We start from the raw sequence: 27,759 nt of genomic DNA, 5'->3' as shown, positions 1-27,759 counted from the left end.
CGGAAGAAATTAGCGCCGACCTTTGGGTCGGCGCTAATTTCTTAGAGTAAAATGTGCGGCTTGGCTGCACATTTTACTTACTGGATCCCGCGCGCATACCTAATAGGGCCATCAACATGCATTTGCATGTTGAGGGCGCTATTAGGTGCTGCGGGTGGGCCGCGTGTTTTCCTCCCCTTACTGAATAAGGGGTAAGGGAAAACACGCGTCCAGAGCAGGCTGACAGTGCGCTCCGACGGAGCACACTTTACTGTATCGACCTGAAAGTAATTACGGTAATATACAACATCATTCATTCAAATAACACCGGACTACTATGAGTAACTCTACAGCCATAGAACCCGCAACGAACACTAACGTCCCACAATAAAGGACTAATAAATATTCCCACAATCCGGAGCGCACACCTGACACAAATAAGAGATTGAATATTCTCCATAGCTGGTCCAAAGCTCTGGAACTCTCTACTGGAGACTCTACGTAACCTACCAGATAGAAAGAAATTTAAAAATGATCTAAAAACCTGGTTATTCATTAATGCATATAATTTAACTTGAAAACACAGAGTATATGGTACCCTAAAGACATGAAGGACAATAGATAATTGTTTCACAAAGGATAAACCAACTGAGATATCGCAAGACTCTCAATCAATCTCAGATTTAAATGTATAAACTACCATTCTTATCCAAGAAACCGCCTCTAGTTAGAGGGAAATTAATACCTTCAGACAATTACCAACACTGTAATCATTGTTTTGTTTCTGATTTTTTGCTGAACTTATAACCGTGAATGTCACTTTGTAAACCACTGTGATCTACCCATGGAAGGACGATATATAAAATGTTTAAATAAATAAATAAATATTCAGTGGCTTAATCATGCCGCTGAATATACCTTGCAGCTTAACCGGATAAGTTATATCCAGCTAAGGGCCTCAATTACTAAACATTTTTCCCATAGACACAGAATGGGAGAAAAGCCTTATTAAATCAGGCCCTGAGTTACTTAAACAGCCAGCTTTGAATATTGACCTCTGTGTGTCCACTATGCAAATGCTGTACTAAAGATAGGTTTGAAGGTTAGGCTGTTATTGTGCTGGGCAGGTCTGGCATCATTCTGCTTCTCATTCGAAAATTTTGTTTTGCTATTTTTTCAGTTTTCCTTTTCTAAATATTTTTAGGATTTGAGGATTAATGATTAATGTTCCCTTACTTTTCTTGGAGGCAGAGGTACTAAAGTGTGAATGCCTTTGCAAATGCAATAATATACAAGAAAAACAATAAATAATGTGCATAATCATATCTGCAAATTTTCACATGCGCTATTTGCTGTTTTTTTTTCACGCATAATTTGGCATTTGCAGAGGCATTAAGAAGAAATAATGCAAAATTGCTAATGAGCTGAAGAATCATGCAAATCAGCTGATCAGCGATTTTCAGTTAGCAAAATTATGCATGGAGAATCACGCAAATTTTCCATGAACTACACCTCGAGCAGGTATAGTTAAATTTTCTTAGTGATAAAGCCTACACTTTGGTGCAGACGTTACTGCAAAATAAATCGCCGCAAAATCAATTTACATATTCTGTAAATGGCCCAGCAGTTCATGAAACATACATTGCAGTACCAGGCCATGCCTGCAGAGCTGGCTGCAGGTTAATACATCAGCCTCTCGGAAGTGTGAATATGAGTGCCCTCCAATCCCTGCCTCTTTTCCTGTTCTTCCCTTACCTATTAGATAAGGTTAATATGAAGTGGATACCTTCCCAGAATTTTCATTTCGTTTCTAAATTCAAAATAAGCCACCAGGCACATCTTAATTGTAAAGTGTAACCGCATAATAGAATTCAAGTTGAAGATGCTACCAGGCAAGCAGACAATCCAAAACAGTTCCATAGTGTATTTATTTTCAATATTTCAGGTAGAGACTGGAACACTGGAAAATAAATAAATTGTGTTTTCTTGGCAGCCTTACATGTACCTCGGAGTCGTCAACACTAGATTACTAGATTATGCTTTCATAGCCTTCTAACAAAACTTTAAAGAATCAGCTGGGATGTGGAGGGCTGTCATGTCAGAATAGTCCACTGGGAAAAAAAAAAGTTATCCCACAGTCTCTTGGAATTTATAGAATTAATTTTCTTCTGGTGCAATGTATAATTAAAAAATCTTGTCTGGTTTTTCCCCCCCCCCCCCCCCTTCCTTTCATTATTAATTCAGAGAAGCTTGAAGGGGAAAAACTGAATGTTGCTGAAGTCACACAGTCTGAAATCGCTCAGAAGCAAAAACTGCAGACAGTGCTGGAAAAGATCAACGAGACCCTGAAGCTTCCTCCGAGAAACATCAAGTGGAATGTCGACTGTGAGTCCGCGTTTTGCTGTGAAATAATTGCTGGTCTGGGTTACGTTGCGCTATTTCCACGGTGCACACCCACACATATCGAAAGTTGTAGAAGATCTGCCAGGTTATACGGGTGCGCATTACAAAATAGTGAATGGCACTGCTGTTTTTTCGGTGTAGCAATATCAATAACTTCTAGAGCTGAATATGGGGAAATAGCCAGTGTTATGGAATATAAGTGAAGAGCAAGTAAAAAAAAAAAAAAAAAGAATGCTACCATATGGGAATGTACAGTTATACAACAGATTAAAGGCCGTATCTATGAGCGATCTTTCCAGAGTAACAAAGAGGTAGAACATCTTCAGCACATCCAGAGCTAAATTTTTAAAATAAGAATGACGATATATGCCACATGTTGCTTTCTGTTCCCCCAGTATATTTCTGAAGGAACAGATGTGCTGAATAATCAGCTATTAAATCTCCAGTTGCCAGACAAATGGTCTAGTTTGTCAAAATAGTTACCACTTGGATTAAACAACATGAAAAGACTTGTCTTACTGAGTCATTCACCACTTAGTTCAGCAAATTGCTGGAAATTGCTACTTGGTATGCTTACAGAAATGACCAATTATGTACTGTCTTTAAGGAAGACTGCCCCAGGGAAATCCGCAAACAAACCCCTGAGAGAAGTAACAAAATCACAAGGTCCAAAAAACATTCCATATCAAACCCTAGATGCTGTTAGTTTGCTCTCTCTCTCTTGCTAGGTTTGACATAAGGCCAGCATCCCTTTACCGTGCCATACAGGTTAACTATTTCTAGCAGCAGGAGTAGCTGTGGCAAGGGCATGAGAGTTGCTAGCTGTTCCTTAAAACATCTGCCAGAGCAGACTAATTTATCCTGCAACAGAGTATGTTCCATGCCGTAATGGCTAAAGCACATGTGAATTCAGATGTGATTTTTGTATGGGTGCGATCCTTCTAAAATACGGGGCTTAGATGTCTTTTCCTCACGTCGGTGGAAGAAAGTCGCCTGCTGTTAAGGAGAGCGGTGGCTTCAAGCAGATTCATGGCATGGCACCAAAACTAGCCTCCTGAGCATGAATTTTGCCCTGACTGTGGAAGGGACATAGGAAAATGGGACGTGAGAAAACCCAAACGATCTCTGCTGACTTAGAAAACGCAGCCAGAGATGATTTTTTTTTCTCTCTCCCACATATTTGACTAAGATGGCTTTCATTGCATTTAATGACTGCACAAACCACAGAATCTGGCAAACTGTGTCGGGCTGAACGCCTCCCAAAAAGAAAAGAAGCGTTTTTTTCCAAGTCTACCAAAACATTCCTCATTTAATCGAGTAAGACTGCCCACTTGTGATCTTCCCTTTTATGGAACTGTTGAGATTAGTTGTGTGTGACTTATTTTCCTGTTTAAGAGCTTGAAAAAAACCCAGAATCATAGTCCTTGTTAGTCTTCTCACTTCCAACGTAAGCATCTCAACTTTACTCGGTCTGTTCTAGTTCTCCGATTACCATTGCTTTCCCCTCCGTTCCAGATGGCCAATATTCTTTCTGTAATGTATACACCAGGACTGACGACAATCTTCAAGACTGCAATCTGATTAATGCTTTCAATAGTAAAGATAATGGGCCAGATTTTAAAAGCCCTACGCGCGCCGAGCCTATTTTGCGTGGGCCCGGCGACGTGCACAAGCCCCGGGACGCGCGTATGTCCCAGGGCTTGAAAAAAGGGGCGGGGAGTGGGCAAGGCCAGAGTCCTCCATGAGGCCTCTAGGCTGGGGGATCGCGCGCCGGCACTCAGCCGGCGCCCGCAACCTATGCCTGCCCAGAGGCTGGCACATCTTCTTTAACAAAGGTTGGGGGGGGTTAGGTAGGGTTGGGGGGCGGGTTAGGTAGGGGAAGAGAGGAGAGGGGAAGGGAAGGTGTGGGGGGCAGAAGGAAAGTTCCCTCCGAGGCGCGGATTTTATAACATGCGTGCGGCTGCGCACGCATGTTATAAAATCGGGCGTAGATTTGTGCGCGCCAGGTTGCGCGCACAAATCTACGCCCACGCGTACCTCTTAAAACCCGGCCCAATACGTTGTCCCTTGATCTGCTTGTGAAGTTCATTTTGATGGACTCAAGATGTCTCTGGTAGATTCTCTTGCTATTTTGGTGCATTGATCGCCTGAAGGATAAAAGTAAACCTTGTTGCTAGTAGGATACAGCAGCAGAAACTAAATGGACATAGTATGTGTGGAGAGGTGGAGGACATGTTTTTTTATGTTTATTATGAGGATAGGGAATGGCAGATCCAGAATAAATATACAAAGAAACTGACCTAACTCTTTCACCAGGGAAGAAACATTTACTCTTAATTTATTTGAACGTTTATGTTCTATGAATAAAAAAAAAAACCTGATTAATTGAATGTTTCTGTTTCAGCTGTTCATGCTAAAAGCCTTGTGGCTATTCTTCATCTTTTGGTTGCTTTGTCCCAGTATTTTCGAGCACCAATTAGACTGCCAGATCATGTGTCCATTCAAGTTGTTGTTGTTCAGGTAAGAAAGGTGGAACAAAACGTTTTAGTACTTCATCAATCAGCATTAAAAAGGGGGGCAATGTCAAACCAGGTAACATGACTTCAGCGGATACAAGGGAATATGAGAAAAGCAGGCCAGTTATTCTGTTGTTGTGTCTAGTAGGATGTGCCTTTCTTGTTGTTCAAGCAAGGCACACAGCATTTTAGAAGCCAAAGGATACAAATTTCTTAGCTAGCAACCAAATTTTATTTTATTAAGGTTAATTTTTGTTAAATTGTATTCATGTACATTGTACCATACTTGGTGACTTTGTTTTGGCATGAAATAAATAATTCTTTTAATCTGTTTACACTGCTCCCATTTTCATAAGCTGTCCAGAGCCAAGTTCTAGTAACCACATTGGCCCTACAGAAAACTGAATTCTTCTCGACCAACATAAATCAGATCAAAAGAGAGAGGTTGTCCATGAGTCTGTGAGAGCACAGGCCTATACGTCAGGCTGTTGGTCTTCCGCTGGTGGAGAGCCACGACAGGTCTTTTTCTGACGCTGTTCCTTTCATGTGGAATGATCTCCCTCTTGAGATTCGTTGCGAACCCAACTACCTAGGTTTTCAGAAGAAGGGTCAAGTCCTATTTTCATACAAAAGCTTCTGAAGAAACCCAGTTTAAACACATGCTTCTGATTTATTTCTTTAATTCATGAAGCCATAGAAAACTGTTGTCGTAATTGTTCATTTTTCGTTTTTCTTCTTTGTTTTAATGTCTGGGTACATTTGTTGACTGAATTTTTAAAATGTATATCTATTATTGCTTAGAATTCACCAAGAGCAAGTATTTAGCACTGCTGGGGAGAAATCTATTGAACAAATAAATGAATAACATCATCCTTGGACAGTTCTTATCTTGGTCCAGTAACATGTCCAGCTTTAACAGGAAAGCCTAGTTTTCAGCATGGAGAACACATTCAGTTGCTCTTATTTAAATGTTGCCTCTGTGCAGGGAGATCCCTACAGTACCTGAATGTAATCTGCTTTGAAGTGGCTGGCCAGTCAAATATGAAATTACTTCAGATTTCTTTATACAGCACAGTAGTGGTTATCATCCCAGTCCTTGGGATATACCAGTCCAGGCCAGTCTGATTTTTCAGGCTATCCTCAATGGATATGCATAAAATAGATTTGCATGCATTGCCTCCACCATATGCAAATCTGTCTAATGCATATTTGTTGTGGATATCTTGAAATCCAGACCGGCTAGGTATGTCCTGAGGTCTGGGTTAAGAAACTGATAAAATTGTTTTCTGCATACCATATGGTCAGCACAGTTACAGAATTACTGCAAGAAAAAGTGGTGCACCTTGCATACTTTAAGGAGGCAATTTTTAAAATTTTTATGCAGAACCTGCAAGCAAATTTTCAAAGGGAAACTCTACATGGAATTTTCCTTTGAAAATTTGGGGCCAGGCAGCACCATGGAAATTTCAGTACCTGTAGACTTTGCACCTGCTTTTAGGGGGTAGCAGCCCATATCTGAACAACCTTGACAGCATGTCATACCATTAGCATGACCTTTATTCAGCACCTTCCCCTCTCCCCACGAATGATATCTGTGACATCTGATGACAGCATGCAAGGTATGCCATGTTATTTCAAGATGGACTGATCCAATATTTGTGACCTGCGGCTCATAAACTGTAAATCTCCCAATTACTTATCTGTTTTTAGCGATGCCATCCTGTGATTCACACACTGCAGTTCATGTAAGCAGATGTCGGTTTGCAAGGGATATCGATAAATAAAAGAGATTCTGATTAACATGGAGTAATTTGGCCCAGCTCGAGTGTAAAGTCTCTAAACCTACGCAGGAGGATGACTGTGCGCTATCAAGGGAATTTCTGTAGTGCTGTCAATAGCACTAAGGAGGCTTACTTGATGAAATTCTGCACTTGGCCTTCAGTATTGCCACAGTTTTGGATCCTTATGATTACCATTTTATTTTGTGTGGGGTATGAAATAATAGGAAGAGAATATATATTTGTTCTTATGAATATGTAAAACATCTTTTTTTTTTTTTGCAGAAGCGGGAAGGAATCCTTCAGTCTCGACAAATCCAAGAGGAAATCACTGGTAACACAGAGTATGTCACTACCATTTTTGCCAGTGGGCCCTATAAATGGGTCACCAATGTTCTTTTGTAAAATCGAACCGGTTGCTGATCTTTTAGTCTTCATGACTGAGACTCCTGAAGAGGTCCGTTCGGACAATATTTTAGCCTTTTTATGGGCAGAACATCAGACATCACAGTCACACAAAGTTTTTATGTATTTATTTATTTAAAATCTTTTCTATACCGTCACTAAGTTATCTACCATCGCAACGGTTTACATGTAGGCACATAAATTAAGGTAGGTGAATGCGTACTACAGTACATTCTAACAGGTGCCACAAAAGGTTCAGTTACAATAAATCGTTAAAGACAATCACTTGTTTAGTGAAGTAGGTCATGACCAGGTGTACCTGTAAGGTACTGTTCATGGGTAACAATCATATATATAGTGTTTACAATTACATTTATTGTGAGGTAGAGTTCATAGATAATGTGCATTCTTAGAATAGTGCTGTGTGCTGATGTCCTTCTCCCATCTAGCCCTCACAATCAGGGCGAGATGGGAGAAGGATAATTGGGGATTGGCTTCAGAAAAATAATCTAATAATTTTTTCTGTAATATGACTGAGAGAAAGAGGCATTATATTTTTTACATAATTAAAATGCCTACATAATATAGACTTTTAACATAATTCAGATAACGTAATATATTTAGTTTTCTGCCCTTCTCGATGGCTTTCATACCATGATGCTCCATTCACAAATGCTCTTGTTGCTGGGGGGATAGAAAGGTTCAGATGATTTTCATGGTGTCCCCCCTCCCCCCCCCCCCCACACACACATTTTGTACAATAAAAAATAAAGATATTCAAAAGCCATTTAGATGGACAACTTAATGTTATCTGTCTAAATGGCAAGTATTCTGCCTCTTATCCAGTTAGATTTTAGCTGAATCAGTCAGTGTCCAGCTAAAATCTGGCTGGATAACAATGGGGCATCCTGGAGGCATAATGGGATGAGCTACTTATCCAGCTAACTTAGCCAGACAAGTAGTGATATTCAAACTTAGCCAGTCAAGCTCTCTGGCTAACCTTAGACCTACCTTTGATCTGAAAAGAACAGGAAACTTGTGTTGACTCGATTCAGTCAAAGCCTATTATTTAATCACTTGGGTCATAACTAGTATGTGTTACTTGGTTCAACAGACAACACAGCTTATGATTAGAGGAACAAAACTCCCTTATCCTGCCTAATAGGTCAGTGATGTATTCTCTTTTCTTTTCTTTTTTTTTTACTACAGGGCTTTGTCAGGAAGGCATGGTAAGTATTTTTTGGGGTTGTTTATTTTTTTTTTATCATCGCTATCCTATTTTTAAGTCTGTAAACTGGAATGTATTTGATTTATTTTAAAAACATCTATCTCGCTTTGATATTCTAAGTAGGTAAGAATATAAACATAATAAAAATATTTACTCATTAAAAACTCATATTTAATGTTCACATAAACCTCTATTGTTACCTTGCCTCCCTCGTACAAGCTTATGCCTGCCACACAGTCCCACACTCATAGAAACAATTCTGTGCCAAGAACTGTAGGACTAACTTGCCCACCATCCACTAAGTAGTCAGATCCAAAGGCCAGCAAAAATAACAATGCCTTTAATTGTTTCCTAAAGCAGCAAATGCAATTTTCAGCTCTTAACTCTTCCAGAAGAACACTCCAATATAATGGACCTGCCATTGCAAATTCCCTTCCTCTTGTTTCCTATAGCCATAGTAACCGTATTGATGATACATCTAATAAATTACTCCCACTAGATGTTAACAAATGGGGAGGATGATAAATCTTCAACATCAAACCAATATAGAAGGGAAATTCAGCACTCAAGGCCTTATGTGCTAAAGTTAGTATTATAAATGTGATATGATACTGTATTGGCAACCAATGCAAGGAAATCAAAATTGGTGATGCGTGATCCTTACACTGGGAACCGGTTAAAACCCTAGCTGCTACATTCTGCACCTCCAGCAAGACCCTTAATGTGGCTATTGGTAAGTCAATACTGACAGCACTGCAATAGTCTAGACTGGATAGCACTAAGTGACTGTAACATGGTCCAAAAATCATCCTGGCTCAAAAATGGTTTCACATCAGTCGCAACTTTTAGAATACACTTCACACCACACAGCTGTGAGCAAAGTGACAGTGCAGAATTGAAAAGCACTCCTAAATTTCTAACCTGCGAGGAAGTTGGGACAGACCATTCATCAAGCTGGAAAACAGGTAAGTCAAGACGGGGTCATTCTAGAAAGTACTAGCAACTTTATTGACAGTCAGGGCTAATTTATTATTCAGTATCCTCCATCAAATTACCATCTTATATTTCAAGACATCTGCTACTGCATCTATTAATGTGGTGGTGAGCAAGAAAAACTGAATGTCTTCAGCATATAACCAGTGCTCCATTCCATGTCCAGCAAGTACTTTGCAAATGGAAGCTAAAGAGATGTTCATTAAAGTTGTTGACAGGGCCGAGCCTTGGAAGATGCCTGCCTTCAGTCGGGTTCATGCTGATGTTACAGACCCAATTCTTACTTGTTGCAAGTGAACCCTAGTTAAGATGTAAACCACCTTAATACTGTATTGGCAATAGCCATAGCTGACTTACAAGCCAGCTCATGGTTTGATTGTATCAAATGTGGCTGAAATATCCATAAGTACCAAGACATACTTCATGCCCCTGTCAAAGCTACATCTGAACACATCAAGGCTGTATAGTAGTAAAATTTGTTTGCTATTTGTCGATGAAACCCAAACTGATACTGATCTAACAAATTGAAATCATCTATAATCTCCTGCAATTGCTTAAGAACCAATCCTTCAATAACCTTTGCCAAAGAATGGCAAGGAAGACCCCGAATGACAATTCCCAGGATTAGTTAAGTCATAATTTGGTTTCTTAAGAATAGGCTGCACTGATGCTTGCTTCAGTTAATTAGACAAACCACCTTCTGATAGTTATATTAACAACCCTGGCAGTTGATTCTGCAATATCCTCCTGCATCACCTTTAAAACTCCAGCAAAACATGGGTTCAAAGGATGTGATGAAATGTTCAGTCGTGCAGATACCTGACTAAGCTCACCACCCATCACTGATGAAAACTCACCTCATCTCTCATAATCCTGTAAAAATGATGGAATATTGTAACTAACATCACTCAGAAAGCAAGCAAAGATTTCTACAACCAGGTCGTAAATTATTTGCATTGGACAGTCATTTTCATACTCAAATGATTGTAATTTTGTAAGATGTTTCCTATTGCAAACTTTTCCTGTGGGCAATTAACAGCTGCCTGTATTTTCCTCAAAAAATGTTTTTAATGTCATCCGTAGCATTTTTATATTTCTCTTAACTGTTGCTTATAGATTAACATCATCTTCATCTGATTCTAACGCCAATGGAACTCACCATACAATAAAAAATGTTTGCCTTTTTTTAACTCCATGGTAAACCAGGATACTGTAGATGCCCTTTGAAGACTGACTTGCTTAGCTGGTGCAATATCATCCATTGTCTGTTGTACTGGTTCATGTTCAAAAAGAGATAGTAACCTAAACAAGATTAAATGACATCAACTTTCCACAAGAATTATTTATCATTTTATGAAAAAATGTGATAGGGTGACAGCAAGCCAGGAATGTTTAGCTTTTAACAAAACAGCAACCTTTTAGGCTTACAAAGGCAACCAGTATTCACCCAAATGAAATGCAACAAATATCCATAGACATTTTTTTTACATCTTATGCAACCATCAGACGTCTTTAGTGACTAAAAGACATGAAAAATCTTAATGGCAGGGTTTTCAGGACATGAAGGAATCCAACACAAGAACATAAGAACATGCCATACTGGGTCAGACCAAGGGTCCATCAAGCCCAGCATCCCATTTCCAGCAATGGCCAATTCAGGCCATAAGAAACTGGCAAGTACCCCAAAACTAAGTCTAACCCATGTTACTGTTGCTAGTAATAGCAGTGGCTAGTTTCTAATAGCAGGTAATGGACTTCTCCTCCAAGAACTTATCCAATCCTTTTTTAAACCCATCTACACTAACTGCAACAACCACATCCCCTGGGAACAAATTCCAGAGTTTAATTGTGCATTGAGTGAAAAAGAACTTTCTCCAATTAGTTTTAAATGTGCCCCTTGCTAACTTCATGGAGTGCCCCCTAGTCTTTCTATTATCCGAAAGAGTAAATAACCGAGTCACATTTACCCATTCTAGACCTCTCATGATTTTAAACCAAGTTGAAGAAGCTTGTTCCAAAGGTGCATTGCCATAAACTCCTCCTGGTACATTGCCATAAACTCCTGTTGATCTCTATCTTTGCCCTCACTTCTTCATAGGTAGGGATCATCTGTGCGTAACCCTGGCTTTCATGAGCTCCATTCCCGCTCATGTCTGCACCAGCTTTACTGGGGGCTCATTTCATGCATCCACCACTCTTCCAAGAAAAAATATTTTCATGTGATTTTTTTTTCTTTCAGGCAGTCAACTGCCTTTAACTGTTTGAGTTCCTCCTACATTGACAGTCAAGAAGGTGTTCTGTGTTGCTGCAGCATTTGGTATGTGTAAAAAGGTAAATTCTTACCTTTTTCTTTTTCAGAGCGGGATGCATTCGACACACTCTTTGATCATGCTCCTGACAAGCTCAATGTCGTCAAAAAGGTTGGAAAGTGTTTTTACTTGATAATGAAACAAAACAAGAATATTCATAATGCATACTAAATATGAAATGCAGTCAAAACAAACACTGGGGCTTCAGAGTCTTGTATCTGTTTTAAGTTTCATTGCTATTGGCATTTGTAGCTTCATTATTTACAATACCTGCATTTGATAAAGAGGCTGATTTTGGCAACTAATTTGCAGGGAGAAGGTCTAACGGTTGAAGTGGAAGATGATGAGTTAGCAGCTCTTGTGTCTTTTGCTTAATATTTTTTTACAGGCTCCTGTAAGATGAAAAACCCAATGATCCAAGAGAGAATTGTTTTATACATTTTTTTCTTACTATTTTTAAGCAGTAGAATTTATATTCTCTTGTTAATATACAAGAGAATACACTTGTTAATCCCCCAAGTTCCATGTAAACTGGCCTGATATGAATCCCATTCATGAAGTCCAGTATAGAAATATATTAAATAAAATAAATAAATAAATATACTTGATACATATAGGAGGAAAAAATAGGATTCCAAAATATGGTTCATAGTTTATTAAAAAAAAAAAAAATCTAAAGATAGCAGCTTTTGAAAAAAAAGGGATAGGAAAAAATCCCCAGGCTAAGAGTATAATTTTGGGAAAATATAAAACGAACTGAATTACAAAGCATGAATGCGCATGGTGCCTATCTCCTCTAGGAATAATGTTCAGTATTTATTAAAATATAAAACAATTATGGCTATGAGAATGTTTATATGAACAATCGACTATATTTGTCATAATTCAGTGCAACTTCGATTTAAAAACAGATAGATATCTTGAATAGTGAAGCTGAACCATAGCTGTGTGGGGTGCAGAAGCTGGTACTAAACATGACGGTAACTTTTAAACGGGCGTGCAGGCACACACGTGCGCGCGTGCATCGGCCCACACCCAGGGACATGGCCAGTTTATAACATAAACGTGTATATGCACGCATGCAATAAAAAAAAACCTGTCCGCGCGCACACTTGCGAGCAATTTTAAGTGGGCGTGTGCCGAAGTGCGCAAATGCCCCTTCTACTCCGTAAGTGGGGGGATTTTAATAGACACACACACAGAGACAGCACTACCAGTTCCCAGTTCATTCCCAGTTCTCCCAGATGAGGGATAGGACTTCCAAATCCCCCTGGTTTAATAGCCTCCCTTCTCCCCTGTTAGCACTGGACCCTTGAAGCCCCCGCCAATCTATCTCGTTACCTTTATTTTATTACTTGCACGTCACCCACAGCAGAAGTAAAGTTACGCGACAGGGCACATGTAAGCATGTACACGCAGATTTGAGGTTGAAATCCAGCTGTGCCCATGCTCTGTTCTTTTTGGGAACTTTTCATTTGTGCACACTGCGAGAGATACAGGCACACTCGGGCAGCTTTTAGAATCCGCTCAGTGCACGCCGGGCTTTTAAAATTCACATTCATGGGAATAGTCCTGGTTTTTCCACAGCTGTTCTGACAGTTCACTTAGAAGTGATATGCTTGCTCCTGCTTAAGCCTGTCCTGCACCAATGAAGCATGGAAGACTAACTTTACTGTTAGAAATTGTCTTTGAGATGCTGATGTATTAAATGGAAAGATAAGATGAAAATACCACCCTTACAAGCGATACCATGTTTGATTTCCTTTTTCTTTAAGACTCTCATCACATTTGTGAATAAGCATCTAAATAAACTGAATTTGGAGGTCACTGAGCTGGAGACGCAGGTATGGTTTGATTTAGGGCATGCATGCTGCTGTGGGAATTACCACTTATCCTACCAAGTTTCTTTTATGTCAGCCTTAGCTTGAACGATCATGTACGATAGCACTGTTTTTATAATTTAACAAACAATTTATAGGCTTGTCAATGAACGCACTTCATAGGTGTCCAACACTAAAACAGCAATGGCAAACTTTGGATTCTAGCAAACAAAGATCACGTCCATAGAGACATGGGCAGCATTTTCTTTGAGTGTATTTTTCTGTTGATAAGCAGGGCTGAATTAGCCATTAAATGTAGGTGACTTCATCTGGCAGCACTGAATGGGCTCATCTCTCCAAGCTAGTAGAGCTTTGATCTCTTCTGAGCATGTGCAGGAGTTCCCACATGGGTGTTGCCTCATGATTCTCGTCATTTATTTCTTGTCCAAGCACAGTATGGATGTGACATCTGTCTCTCCTCAAATTTTTCTGTACAAATCCTTAAAATCTTTTTCAATTTGATATTTTTTCTTCATTTTCTTCTTAAGTTGCCTGGCTGCCTCTGCAGCCCTCTAACAATAGCACTTTTCAGTACTATCAAAAATAAAAACGTCATACCACCAAAATATGGCCTTCTCATCCACCATGTTTGGACAGAAGAAATTAAATAAGGTGAGCAGTTTCAAAAGATGTTTCTGTGGGAAAATTATGTCCCTCACCGAAGGGCACAAACTATGCCCCATGCTTACACAGGTCTAGGGTGCTTCACATTGAGGAACTGCATAGATCTCTCTGGAAAGGCAGTAGGTCCTCATCCCACAGTGTAGTCTTGCCTGCCTTGCTAAGAAAAGAGTTGAGCAGGGGTTTATCAAAAACTCCCCTATCTGCTCAGGCTGAATCCAAGGGGTCAATTTCCACCAGCCGCCCTCTGTCAAAGTTGGAGTGGCATCGATCCCTGGAGCCATCATAGTCTGCATTGAAAAAGCACAAATATTCTAAGTAGGGTACATCAGTGCCAGCACCATCAATGTAGCCATCATCGATGCTGTCAGTGCCAACAGTATCGGTGATGCACAGTGTACTGATTTGCCCTATCCATCTTCCATCAATGCAATCCGACACATGGTGCATCAAGACACTCGACGCAGGATGCATCAAGGTCCTCAACATACCAATGACCCCCAAAGCACGGAACTATGATGCACTGAAAGCACAATTCACTCGACGTTCAAAGCGCTGATGCCATGAAAGCATGTGACCTCAATGTATTCTGATACATCTGCCCTGTAATCATATGGTACTCAGGATCCTATCTCACACAATCCCTCTATGCACTGTGCAAGGACCTATGGATCAGTTCCAATGTAACCAACGCAATATTGTGAACCTGTGCCAGATTCCTTGATGCGTGTCTCAAATGGCCCATCAAAACATTCCAAAGCATCTAAGGTATCCAAACATTCTCCCCCACCAGAGCTACTGATGCAGCCACCTCAGACTTTGTTTTATCAAACTGCTTTGCCAACACAGCTCTCACAGCCCATCCTGTAGGCGAAGGGGACATGTTGGAGTAACGGTCGACAAGTGAACCTGATCAAACTGGCTGGCTGAGTACCTTTACCACTGTTGCACCTTAGCAGGACTGCAAATCACAGATTCTGTAAAGGCTTATCAAGTGAGAGCCATGGCTGCTTCCATTTCTCATCTTCAATGTGTACCCCTTTGGAGATATCTGCAAAGCTGAAACTTGGTCTTCTGTTCATACCTTTACATCCCTCTGCTGTCTTGATAACCTCTCAAAGACTTACAGTAAGTACATTTGGACAAGCAGTATGCAAAATCTGGTCTCACCGTAGTCCGGGCCAGGTTAATTACTAAGTTACTCTCCACTGCCACCCTCAGTTTGGGACTCCCCACATGTAATGGCTAATTCAGCCTGCTTATCAAGGAAAAAAGCAAGTTTGCTTACTGTAAACAGTGTTTTCCATAGATAGCAGGATGAATTAGCCATGGAATACATGCCCTCCTCCCTGGAGAGACAACTACATAGCTAAATTAGGTTTGGTATATAGACTGAGGAGACTCATGAGGCAATGCCTGCATGGGAACTCCCGCATATGCTTAGAGTTCAAAGCTCTACTGGCTTGGAGAGATGAGTCTGTTTGGTGCCGCTGGATGACATCACCCATGTAATGTCTAATTCATCCTGCTATCTATGGAAAACACCTTTTACCATAAGCAAACTTGCTTTCTTGCCTGATTAACTTGACAAGCAGTGAAGCCACTTCTGATGTTCTTTTTTGTTAGAATTGTAGCTTAACAATAAAGTATTTTAATAAATGATATGTTACCATTCTTGCTGGTTATAAAGATTAAAGTTGACACTTGTGAGGTCAGTCATTATTGAATTCTCAGTAACACACATTAAAATCCTATTATAATATCAGCCTCCACTAGACTGATCAAGCCAGTATCATCACAACGAAGGATGATTTACTGCAGATGGAAGAGGAAATTAATACTCACGACTGTTCTTGAAATCTTGCAATTTTCACTATGATCAGTGTCTGGATTTCAAAGCGGTCTGTTGATCTGGCAGAAAGATCAGGGTAGAAATTAAACAAACCACTGTTTTCAGAAAAATGTAAATGATCCTTGGAGAATAAACTTGTTAATTTGTACAGCATGGAGTCCATCCTACAGTCTCTTTTAGGGCAACCTCATAGTTGCTTCTTACTTTTTTTCAGGGATAATCCACAGTTCTCAAAATCTCAAGAAGCCAAAATGTTCACTTCCATTGTTTTAAGCAGTGCATCTGTGCCTTGCCTTATGCAATGCAGACAAGTGTTTTGCAACATGATGTCTTTGGCAAAGAATATACTGTCCATACCCTGTGGCAAATACACCACACTCTCAATAGTATTACATTTGTTGCTGTTGTCAAGGAAGACTTTTCCATAATTTCCAAAGTTTTGTGACATTTTCTGTAACTTCTTACTGCACATTTTGTAATTCCCTATGATTGTTACTGTACCTTTGGTCACTTGTGCTACTTGGAGAGGCCAGGCGTCTATTGGCCTCTCTATAATCTCTTTCTTTTAGCCATCTTTTCCATTTGAATTTCAAAGGTGCTTTGAATATCGATATTGCATAAAAAAGGTACTTGTGCATTCAAAAACATTCCGTGCAGTTTCTAAGATTCTGACTATAGTTCCTATGCTTTTCAAGCCAGGCATTTCTGCCATGGCATTTGCAGTGATTTTTTTTTTTTTCTTGAGAATTTACATCTCTAGTTGTTAAACAGCAATCATCAGTCATGTTTTTGAAGCAGAATTGAACTCCATGGACCGATGATTTAGTTAAATCAAACTTCCTATGTAGCTATTAATCCCTTACAGGTAAGGGAGACACAGTGTTTGAGCCTCTATTCTGCAGAATTTGAAGGTGAACAAAAGTTTCTTGGCATAGGAACCAAAGCTCCATGGGACAGAGCCAAATATTCCAAGCGCCAGCCTGCAGCATGAGAAACAAAATGCTATGTGCTGCCTTTCACTGGATATACATCCCTTGAAGTTTATAGTGATACAAAGAGTTCCTGGCATATGCTAGCCCAAAAATATGGAAGAAAATTCTTCTTTTTACTATCTTATGTGTTATAGCACATGAAACAGCAGTAAGCGATTAGAAGGAATATTAAAAATAGCTCTCTTTCTTTTGCTTGAACAAGGACATATGATGATGACCTGGAGATTAAAAAGTACCAGCAGTCTTTGCTTACATGTGGGCTCAGCCATTCATTACAAGTAGGACTTCTATAAAGGTGTGGAGGGGGAGAGAGAGAGTTTGAGGAGGACTTCTAGGTCATTTGAAAATATGATTGGCAGGCTAGTCCCATGACATTGCCATGGCGATGCACATTGTGCAGTGCAGGGCACTGGTTTCAGCCTTCTGTTCTGAGTTGGTAGGGTTTGGTGACCTATTAAAGCTCTGGGGAGCGGGGGACACTGTGCCAACCCCTATTGGTGGAAGGAGGGTGATGGGGGGGGGGGGAGGGGGGAGGATTCAGTCTTGGAGGAGACCTTCCTGCTGGCCAATTGAGAAATGCAAGCCAGCAGGGCAATATCATCTCAAGGAAGGAGGCTTTAAAAAAGGGAGGCTATTATGCACTTGTGATTAATGCACTCACACGCATTGTGTGTTAATGCGCATTGTCACTCTACATGGGGCCCATTTATTAATAATTCTCATTAGTGCAAGTGGATAAATAAGTCCCAGAGTGAGGAAAACGGGGAGGGAAGGCAAACATTTAAAACAGAAAGATTGTTAGAGCAGACAGAAATATTAGCACATGGAAAAACATATACAGGTATATACTGTATTTGTCCTTTAAAATAGATGGTCATATCCTTTAGGTGAAATTTATAGAATTAAAGAAAAACAGTCACACTTTTATCTACTTTTTATCTACTTCCTTACATGGCTAGAAAATCGCAATAATTTTTTCACACAAACTCTTAGCACCTGCAAAAGGGAGCAGAAACTGAATTCCTCTGCCCTATGACTCTTTTTCATTATTAATTCCAATCTAAACTATTTCTTGGTATTTTGACCCCCAGTTTTAATAACACAAGTAAGTAAATATAAAGCACATTGGGGGTCATTCGGTGTTAAGTGCCATGCTGGCTTGCAGGAAAACATGACTGCTGGATTTGGCACATGAATGAAAGTTGTTTTTTAATTTCTTACAGTTTGCGGATGGCGTGTATCTGGTCCTACTAATGGGTCTTCTGGAAGGCTACTTTGTACCTCTGCACAATTTCTTCCTGACTCCTGATAGCTTTGAGCAAAAGGTATCGCAAATGTGATGGTGATCGATTTAACTGTTTCTGCTACAACCTTACGAAGCAGCTTTTCACGCTCTAAATGTGAAAACTGCCACTGCACATACAGTTAGCTGTACTCCTAACTGGGATGATGATTTGTCACTAGAATTTTGTAGAAAGCTGTGATGTAACCCATACCTCAGTTAAAAAAAATTAATTAATTAAAGGAAATTAAAAAAAGATTACATTTGCTGTCTTTATGGCTGATCTAATGGTCACATTGGTAGTTCTGTGCCTATAAGCCTTGGATTCAGGAGCCTCCAAATGTTCCCGGGTGACTGGGATGGGGAGCATTTTTTATTAAAGGCAACATTATCAGGTGGTGGGACTTGGGAGCACGGCTCCCTAGGGCGTAGCAGTGCTGTGGAAATCATGTGTAATGCTAACGTTCTCTCCATTCTGTTGTTAGGTTCTGAATGTGTCTTTTTCCTTTGAATTAATGCAAGATGGAGGTTTGGAAAAACCGAAACCCAGGCCGGAAGGTATCTCTCGTTTTGTTGCAGTTACGATTTAGAAATGAATTGACTTCCTCTATTCATGCCTAAATATCTCAGATGTTGTAGGTTTGTGCTAAACTACTGTCCTTGTTTTGTGGGGAAAGCTGCTGTGTCAGCACGTTGAAATCGATTAGTTGAATTTAGACTCTAGCAATGAATCTACATCTCCTCATTCGGCTGCTTTGACATGTGTTGTATAATTCAGCTCAACAATGAAAAGAAAGCCCCTGACTAAAACGTGACCCAATACACAGCAATATTCATCTAGTTTCAGCTACTAAGTAAGCCATTAAGGGCTGATTGCATGTTCACTTGTATAGTAATATTGCTAACATTTGTATTTCGTCTCATTTCCTAAACTCTTATCAGCCCTCTTAATGTGTTCTCACCCTGCTCCCAACACTCAACATGTGTCCATGCTACATATAAAAAAAAAAATCAAGCATGCCAGCTAATGTACAATCCATACCTGGTTTTGAACCGTACAGACATTCAACAATGGTAGATCGAATCTTTAGGGTTGCAAGTACTGACGAACAGACAAGATCGTCCTATAATTTGGACTTGCTACATGTCCTGTATCTTGACAAATTATAGTGTCGTTCTAAATGTACACTCAGCGTCAACTTATGCAGTACACATTCCATAGTCCTGTATGGTCTTTATGGCACAACTGACTTTAGGATTTCCAGTATGATATTGAAGAGTTTTTTTTACAGAAAATGAAAATGTTCACATTTACAAGCAACATGGAAATTTGAACAAAAATCAGAGCTGTGTCTTAGGACAAACAAATTATGCTCAGAATCGTAGGCTGTAAATTCCATCCTGAGGTTCTCATGACACTATAGTGTCCCTAGAAGCCTGTCGTAAAATATATAACATTGCTGTGTACTCTTGGGTGCAGTTTCTTCTTTGGACTTGCATGATTTGCTGAGTAGAAACAGCTTTACAGACTTATGAACTCCATATCTACCTGTAGCTTTGTGCATAAGAAGCAACCACAAACTGAATTAATATTTTGATAATAGCATGTTTGGAACTGCTTGGTCTAAAGAGGACTGTAGCTCTGTATCCAAACAGTCTGGATTTATAGCTCATAAGACCAGGGTATCATATTTCTGTGGCAATAAACCTCTTCTGGAAACTGGATGGTTTCAACCCGGTTTACTTCATGTAATACTTTGCAGAAATGAGATTGATACTGCATTATTGAAGATTATAGCACTGCAATTTTTATTTTTAACTGTTAGTGATAAACCAACAGGAGTTGTGTTTCTCTTCTCCGGAGTGCACAGTGACGTAAAGCTTCTAGGAGAAAAGGTGGAGTTTGCAACAATCTCCTTACCCCTCTCCTTCTTGTAATTCACGGGGTTGCCATAATTATCTTGAGTTGTTCAAGTAACTCCAACCTTGGGCCGTTTTCATTATCCCCAGCACTACCACAGCAGTAATGCCACAGAATAAAGTATGATGACACGCATTAAAACATTTGTCTGTATTATATTCGTTAGTTCCTTTAAACATTCATCTAGGATTATCTCAAGCAAGATCCCTTGAGACTGGATGTGGTGAACCCATATTCCTTTAGTGTATCATGACTATATCTTCCGGGTGTAAACTGATGTTTTGCTTTCTTTCCAGTTAATTCCCTGGGTGGAGAGCAGATGCAGTAGATAACATTGTATGGGCACCTGATAATGTCTATTTAGAAACAGAGCTGTTCCTAGGGTTAGATAATCAGAGTTGAACTGGTACAATCTGGGACAGATACAGTCCATTTCTGTCTGTTGAGATAAATCCTAGAGCCTTTGACTCAACTCGGCTCAGTTCTCCAGATTTGCCCAGTTTGGATCTTTATGACTCTGGATGTGGGTATTCGCATAGCCATGCTGAGAGGGTACTGGGCAAGCAGAGAGGGCGACAATAGCCAGCAGGACGAGGCATCGATGCAGACTGGGTGAGTTAAGAGGTCCTGAACTATCAGCCTCTCGCTGCCTCCAACTACTCTGAATAGTGTGGAGCTGAGAATATTCACATAAATATACACCAGTGAAAAAGCATATAGAAAAGAAAAGCCAAAACCAGAATCTGACTGCTTTCAAAGTAAATTCAAGTCAGTTACTTGCGGCTCCAAGCTTGGATTGAAACCAAGGTAGAGAATGATCCTTTAGGGCCGTTGGAGTGGGCAGGCAAGATGTCACCAGGCCAGGCTGGGGGGCAAAGGGGGGGGGGGGGATTGGGAAGGGCGATGCTATTGTTGGAGGTAAGCTCTTGGCCAGCTGCAACATTGGAAGGTGAACAGTCCACACACCCTCTGACTGCGGTTTACACCAGCAACAGTTCTGAGGTTTCCTAGCCATGTGCAAAAATTGCTGAGACTGACAACTTATTTTACATTTCAACAATATTTGCACACTGTGCTTTTATTGGCCTATGTTTTACCCTACATTTACTTAATGTAGTTTCATCTGATGACCAACTGCAGGGCTTGTATGGCCCACTTTTGGGTCCTTAGTCCCAGCCAGAGACATCAAGGTACAACGAGTTCCTGACACATGCTAGCCCTCAAACATGGAAAAAAAAAATACATTTTTTTCCAAAAGGTTTTTTTTTTTTTTTTTTACTTTCTCACGTGTTATAGCACTTGAAATAGCAGCAAACTATTAGAAGGAACAAAAGTAGCTCTCACTTTCCTGAGCTGGAACAAGGACATATGACGGTAACCTAGCATGAAGTACCTTATGCATTAATTATTAAAATTCAACCAGTGTCGCATTAGAACACCGAGGGCATGAAATGATGGATTCCATAGGAAGGGCATTATTTCAAACTCCTTCAATTTCTTGAGTAACCCCTCCAGGGTGATATGAGAGCCCACCAAAAACAGAATTTACAGGCCCAGTAGTACAAGACACAATTTCACTTTTCACTTGGAGGGTAGGCAGAAGCATTGGACTTGTACTGCCTGCAGTGGGTGAGAACTAGGATAGCTTCTCGGAGTGCTTCCATTTTTATCTGTGGCTTACGAATCAGGTGGGATCTTAGTAACTGCCGGACAGGTGAGGCCTGTGTGCGGTAAATGAGTCCTTAAGTTAAGTAAACTGCTTAGAGAAGCATGGTGGAGGCTGCCGAGTAGATCACTAGGTGCAGAATTCTGAATGTGGGAGAAAGACAATGACATACTCTGAACTTTTTTGCAAGGGTTCTGTGTTTTCCTTGAATTTAATCTGTACAATTCTTCTTCAATTCTAGATATTGTCAACTGTGATCTGAAGTCGACACTGAGAGTGCTCTACAACCTGTTCACCAAATACAGGAGTGTGGAGTAAAGAGGAATTGATCGGTTTCAGGAAAAGATGGATGTCAACAGAACAACCCTTTGTAACCCTGAAACATTCAAGTATTTCATTACATACTGAGATCCTAAAACGAAAGGAAGCATTGTTCAAAGTGCTATCTGCTGGTTATTTCTTTCTATGTTATGTGCTGTGTCAGAATTTAGTGCACAGTTTAAAAAAAAGGGACACCCTGCAAATGGACATGTGTGATGTTTTGTATAAGATAATTAAATGCTTAGCAGGGTAATCCCCGCTCTTAATATTTAACAGACAAGTCTGGTCATTAACACTATTCGTCTCATCCCTACATTGACTGGACCCAGCTCTGGGGCACTTTCTAACCCTGATATTACAATGTTTCTCTCGTGTGTGTGTATGTGATCTCTGTATGATCTCTGTATGATAATCCGTCTTCTCACTGGTATCTTCAAACCATCCATGTTGCAGTATAAGTTAAGTACAATATTTTATTTGGGAAGAAGTGCTTATAACGGGTTTATCTGATGAATCCTAGAAGTATTTTTGTAAGATATTGAAAGATGAGAAGGAGTGGATTTTCTAATTTACTTTGGTGATGGTAGCAAGATCATGAAACTTTGAAGTTGGTTTGCATATTTTTTATTTTTTTAACTGTTTTCATGACTGGCCTTGAAATGGCCAAATGCAAACCAAAATGGCCTCTTATCTTTTGAGATGGATATACTGTTGAGATGATAAAAACCTGTTTGCCATGCATGTAGCCTATAAAAAAAAGTTCATTATAGTAGTATTGTAACAGATGGTATAGTGTAGTCTTTAAGAAGATCTCTAGAATTATATTGTACATGGGACAAGATGATGACCATTGGAGTTACCAAACACAGCATCAATGAAAAATTAAATCACTAGATTTATGTACTCGGATATAATAAACAAATCAATAGTAGTGTAACCACAAAAACTGTAAGATTCTAAACAAATTTCCAAACCTAGTTTATGTATTTACAATAGTGTTTGTAGAAGTACTGTATCCAATGACCTAGCACTTAAATATATTAAAGTAATTTGTGTAACTTTTAGTAATAAGCAACAGTTTTAATGATATTTGACCTTAAAAGTAAAACACAAACTAAACACGTGTAATTAATAGTGTATATGCTTATTTCTCTCAGAATACTATTTTTATATGCATGTCCAAATGTAAAAAGGTTAATAGCTTTGGTTTATTAAATCATGGAGGTCTTTTCTTTTTGCTATTTTATGAAAAGAATATTTTGTGGTAGACAACACATCTAGTAGAGTGGCTCTTTTTTTTTTCATTTTAACTCCCGCCTTTCAGTTCTAAGGGATTTTCCACCGCTGCACTGCTGCTGGGACTATGGCAACTCAGAAAGGCTCCCGCCTAAGAGGAATGAATCTTTTCACATTAATACTTGTATTTCAAGGGAGCTTTAATGATGACCACACAAAGATGCAGAAGAGGCACGGTCTCCTAAGTTACTTTCGCTAAAGCATTGTGTAGCTCATTAATTGGTTTCTGGGAGACACACCTGTAAAGCACTGTAATGTCTGCCTTTTTAGACTTAGAATTCAGTTATTAGATACCAGTTAAAATAAGCATTCATTTCTGACTAGTATACAAAATAAGTGATGTTATTAAAGGCAATTTTATTTTTGCATTTATACCTTTCCTAGTGTTGTAATCCTGATCTGTTTTTTCACATGAAGTTTGTTGGAAACACGGAGCCTAATATTCACAGTTTATGCCTGTTTAATATTATTCAGCCATTTCTGCTCATTTACAATTTTGATATATAGTTTTGTTTATTTGCTAAGGTGAAAGTAAAAGGCGCAAGCTCTCCATAATAAGCAGCTTGTAAATTTTGCAAAATTCTTCATTTAGAATTTTGAAGCTTTTTTTTTTTTTTTTTTTAAATAGTATTTTGTCTTTGATGCGTCCTCTTATTTTATGCTGCACATTAGTCAAAGGAAGCCAAAGTATGCCCTTTGTATATTGGGGAAGAAAATGTTTGGAATAAGATACGCACATATGTGTCCGTGCGCATGACATGGTCTTGTGTTCAGTGGCACTGCCTCTTCCTATCTTTTTTTTCATACATTCATTTTCTTACATTACAAAAAATAAAATTAGTTAAATCAAGATAAATTGCAAAACTAGGGTCTGGAGTGATGCAAAGTAGAGCCCATGCTGCACAATTTGCATATGTCCTCAGGATTCAGAGGGGCTGTCCGTTTTGTTTCCTGGGTGAATCTCAGGTCTCAATCACTCACCACAGTTAATGTTTCGTGGACATGAGGCCATAAAATCCCTTTGCATTCATCAAAATGAAAAAAGAAAAAAAAAAAAGACAGCTGCTTGTCTCCATTGGGATTACAATTATGTGTAGAAATGGGAGCTTTAAGTCTCCTTTAAAAAAAAAAAAAAAAAAAGGGAGGGGAGAGAAAGTGACATCATTAGCCAGGATAGAAGCCTACAGGGTGTGTTCTAAGCTGCAGTATTTTCTTTGGAGGGGAAAATACCGTGGGAGTCCCTAACGTGAGATACCAAGTACCACAGGTTAATGACTCCCAGTAAAATAACACAGGAAAAATACTACTGCAAACTAGCACCGCACAATGGTGGCCCCAGATCTCGGGGCCACCATCTTTTGAATGGACCTGCAGCCCTCCCAGTGCTTCCTAACCCCCACCTCTCTAATGGAGTGACAAAATCAGTGGGGATCTGAGACCCCCCTTGTCCTCCCCACCCATCGCAGTCCCTTGAGGTGTCCAAAGTAGTTAAAGATTAAAAAAAAAAATTTTTAAGTAGTGAGCCTGTCCCCGCAACCGCTCCTGCACCCAGAGTCCCAAAATCCAGCCTCTTGTGGTGTTCAGCTTGCCTCCCTCAGACCTCCTCCTTCCCCCCCCCCCTCACCGTAACCTCCCCATAGGGGCAAAGGTCTGCCTGAGGTCAATCACGGCCAGACTCGGACACCAGGGGCTGCTCCAGTGACCACGAGCCCCCCAGAGATCTTTAAGTATGCGTTTTTGGGGGGGGACGGGGGACTGCATGGGGGTTGGAGCCCACAGGGTGGGAAGGGAGGAGATCTGGGGGTGGGAGGCACTGGCAAGTACTTAGGAGGATGGGATTCAGGACCGGGCCTGCTATTTTACAACTATTTTTAACTACGTTGCCCACCTCAGGGGCATGCAGATCCTTTCGTTTTAATGCCTGCGTTGCACTCGGTTTTTTTGGTGGCATGGGTAATGTGCGGAGTTTGAATTTCTCACTTTTTCTCTGTGTAAACGATGTTTGCCATGCTGTAAAGCTTAAACGCAGCTTAATAAATGACTCCCCAGAGAGAAACTCCTTGCGTAGTGGAACCACCAGTTAGTAGGATAAAATACTCTTACACCATGAGCTAAAATTAGTGAAATGTATTTGCGTTGTAAACTGCTTTGGGCAAACCTTTTGGTTCGCTAAGGCAGAGCATAAATGCAATGGAACATCTGTCATGTGTTTTGAAGTCTGCTGGCAGAGGGTAATAAATTGGGCCCTAAATGAATTACCTAAATATCAGGGTCATTTTCCAAAGCGCGATGGGCTGCTATCGCGTGCGTTAGGGCCTTATGGCGTGCGATGACGCCCTAACGCACGCGATAATGACCACATCGCATCGATAACATTTAAATGAGGGGAAGGGGAGGGTTATGGGCGGGGTTAGGAAAAACATTTTTTCCGGTACCGCCGCGGGCGATTAATGTTTAACACATTATTGCCGGCAGTAGCACTGGAAATAACTACACCTTTTACGGTGGCGCCATGGGGGCGATAGTGTGCGCGCTGCAGCGGGTGAAAACGCAGCACCGCCGTGATGCAGCCGGGTGCACGCTATCGCCCCTCCCCCCTTTCCTAGCTGCGGCTCATCATTCCGCTATGTTTATAGCGGAATGATAAATCCTACGGTATATGAGAACACATTTGTTGTGATAATAAAGCAATTTCAAAGCACATTAGCCCAGTTGCACACAAGATGCCCATCCTGCAGAAAGAAGTGCAGGTTTGCATGATTTTAGCGGATGTAAAAATTTAGCTTTGATTTGTTTAATTTAAAGAAAATGAAGGCAAGTTTTGAAGCCATTTATATTTAATACTGATTGCTTTTTGATGTATCTAAAGTATCTTAGCTAATCTTCTTAGTATGCTGTTGCGTTAGGTGTGTGCTTTCCTACATGGTGATCTTTATTTATTTTATATGCATATCAATAGATTGCTTAATGTGCCCGACAGCCATTCTTACATATAATAAATTATAACATCTTTTTAAATGAAAGGTAATGTTAAATTGTACAAGGGTATACACTGAAGTAGTATTTTATATATGGGGTACATCTTTATAACTGTTTTGATCAAAGTTTAGTTTTTAGTCAATATAACAAAAAAATCACTTTGATAATTCAGCAAAGTTGCATGAAAATGAGAAATAGTTCTCTTAGTAGATTTTGACATTTGTGAATTGTCTGGTTTTGTTTTATGTAAACTAATAAGACGTCATTAAACTAAGCAATGCAAAAAGTTATGTTAATATAGCTAATGCCTAATTATAGTATGGTGTACTACATAATTATGTGTTTATTAAATGTAATGCTGTGAGGTTTTATTAATTCCTTACTTTTGGTGCTTTGCTGTTGTTGTCCTGTCCCATGGTGCTCTTTTCGATGAAAATTCTTTGCTTGATGCATTGGAAGAGGGCCGGTGTCCCAGACAATACGGCATCACCCTAAGCATGCCTTCGTTTTGGCTTTCTAAAGGCAAAGAATATATTTCGTTTCAGGTGAACTGATACTGAAAATTACAAGAGCAAGGCTCATGCACTGGAGAACTTTAACTTTTTTGGTTGAAGAAGAAAATAAATTTTGCATGAGAAAGGAGAGGTTTTACTCTTGGCAGGTATCAGATCTCTAAGACTTCTGAATCCAGTGTCTGGTTTTACATGCCTCCTTCCGCAGAACTTGGGTGTTTCATTCATTTTATTAACATTTGTACACAGTTCCATATATGCTCTTGTTTACCCTGCATATGTTCTATGCACAGAAAGGAATGAAAAAGTCTGCAGGTAATTAATTTGTTGTTTGTTTTGGTAACTATACAATACTATATCGCTGGGGTCATTTTATTGCTGTATGCTGAAAGTTAATGATTAGGATTTATATGTTTTTTCCTTTAGGCAATTTTACTGTGGCACCTTTTTTTTTTTAAATCTGAATGTAATTGCATCCCTGTGTGCATTCAATGATAAATTAAACAGCTTTTCAACAAGCAGCGTTGGTTTATTCTGGTCTATAACTAAGAGAAAACTTTACTATTTGCAATTTTTTTTTGCGTTGGTACTAGTTTTGTTCTCAGTATATTATTACTACCAGAAAAAGTCTTGAAAACATCTCATATTTAATGTTATGCATTAATATATTTTAGATATTCTTTGACTGAGAAACTTTGCTACATTTAAAAAAAACAAAACTGTTGACATCCAATGTAGAATGGGGCTAGCCCATGCAGAGAATCCGGTTCAGTGCCAGAGTTGGATCTTCTGCTCCCTGGGGCATCCACGGCGGATGGGTTTCAGA

The 27,759-nt window shown here is 39.8% G+C and overlaps 1 protein-coding gene across 1 annotated transcript in view; it reads left to right on the top strand.

The window, feature by feature from the left end:
• PARVA (parvin alpha) overlaps positions 1 to 27,451 on the top strand; it is an 89,848-nt gene extending 62,397 nt beyond the window's left edge. The window contains exons 5-13 of the mRNA XM_029582358.1: positions 2,224 to 2,364; positions 4,787 to 4,902; positions 6,962 to 7,020; positions 8,291 to 8,310; positions 11,661 to 11,722; positions 13,387 to 13,455; positions 18,180 to 18,281; positions 18,724 to 18,796; positions 22,067 to 27,451. Of these exons, the coding sequence (XP_029438218.1) occupies positions 2,224 to 2,364; positions 4,787 to 4,902; positions 6,962 to 7,020; positions 8,291 to 8,310; positions 11,661 to 11,722; positions 13,387 to 13,455; positions 18,180 to 18,281; positions 18,724 to 18,796; positions 22,067 to 22,143 (719 nt within the window). The 3' untranslated portion in view covers positions 22,144 to 27,451. The remainder of the gene's footprint in view (positions 1 to 2,223; positions 2,365 to 4,786; positions 4,903 to 6,961; positions 7,021 to 8,290; positions 8,311 to 11,660; positions 11,723 to 13,386; positions 13,456 to 18,179; positions 18,282 to 18,723; positions 18,797 to 22,066) is intronic.
• The last annotated feature ends 308 nt before the right edge of the window (positions 27,452 to 27,759 follow it).

This window comes from Rhinatrema bivittatum, chromosome 17 (genome assembly GCF_901001135.1).
Source record: "Rhinatrema bivittatum chromosome 17, aRhiBiv1.1, whole genome shotgun sequence".
Classification (NCBI taxonomy): domain Eukaryota; kingdom Metazoa; phylum Chordata; class Amphibia; order Gymnophiona; family Rhinatrematidae; genus Rhinatrema; species Rhinatrema bivittatum.
This window is presented reverse-complemented; position numbering and strand designations above follow the sequence as displayed.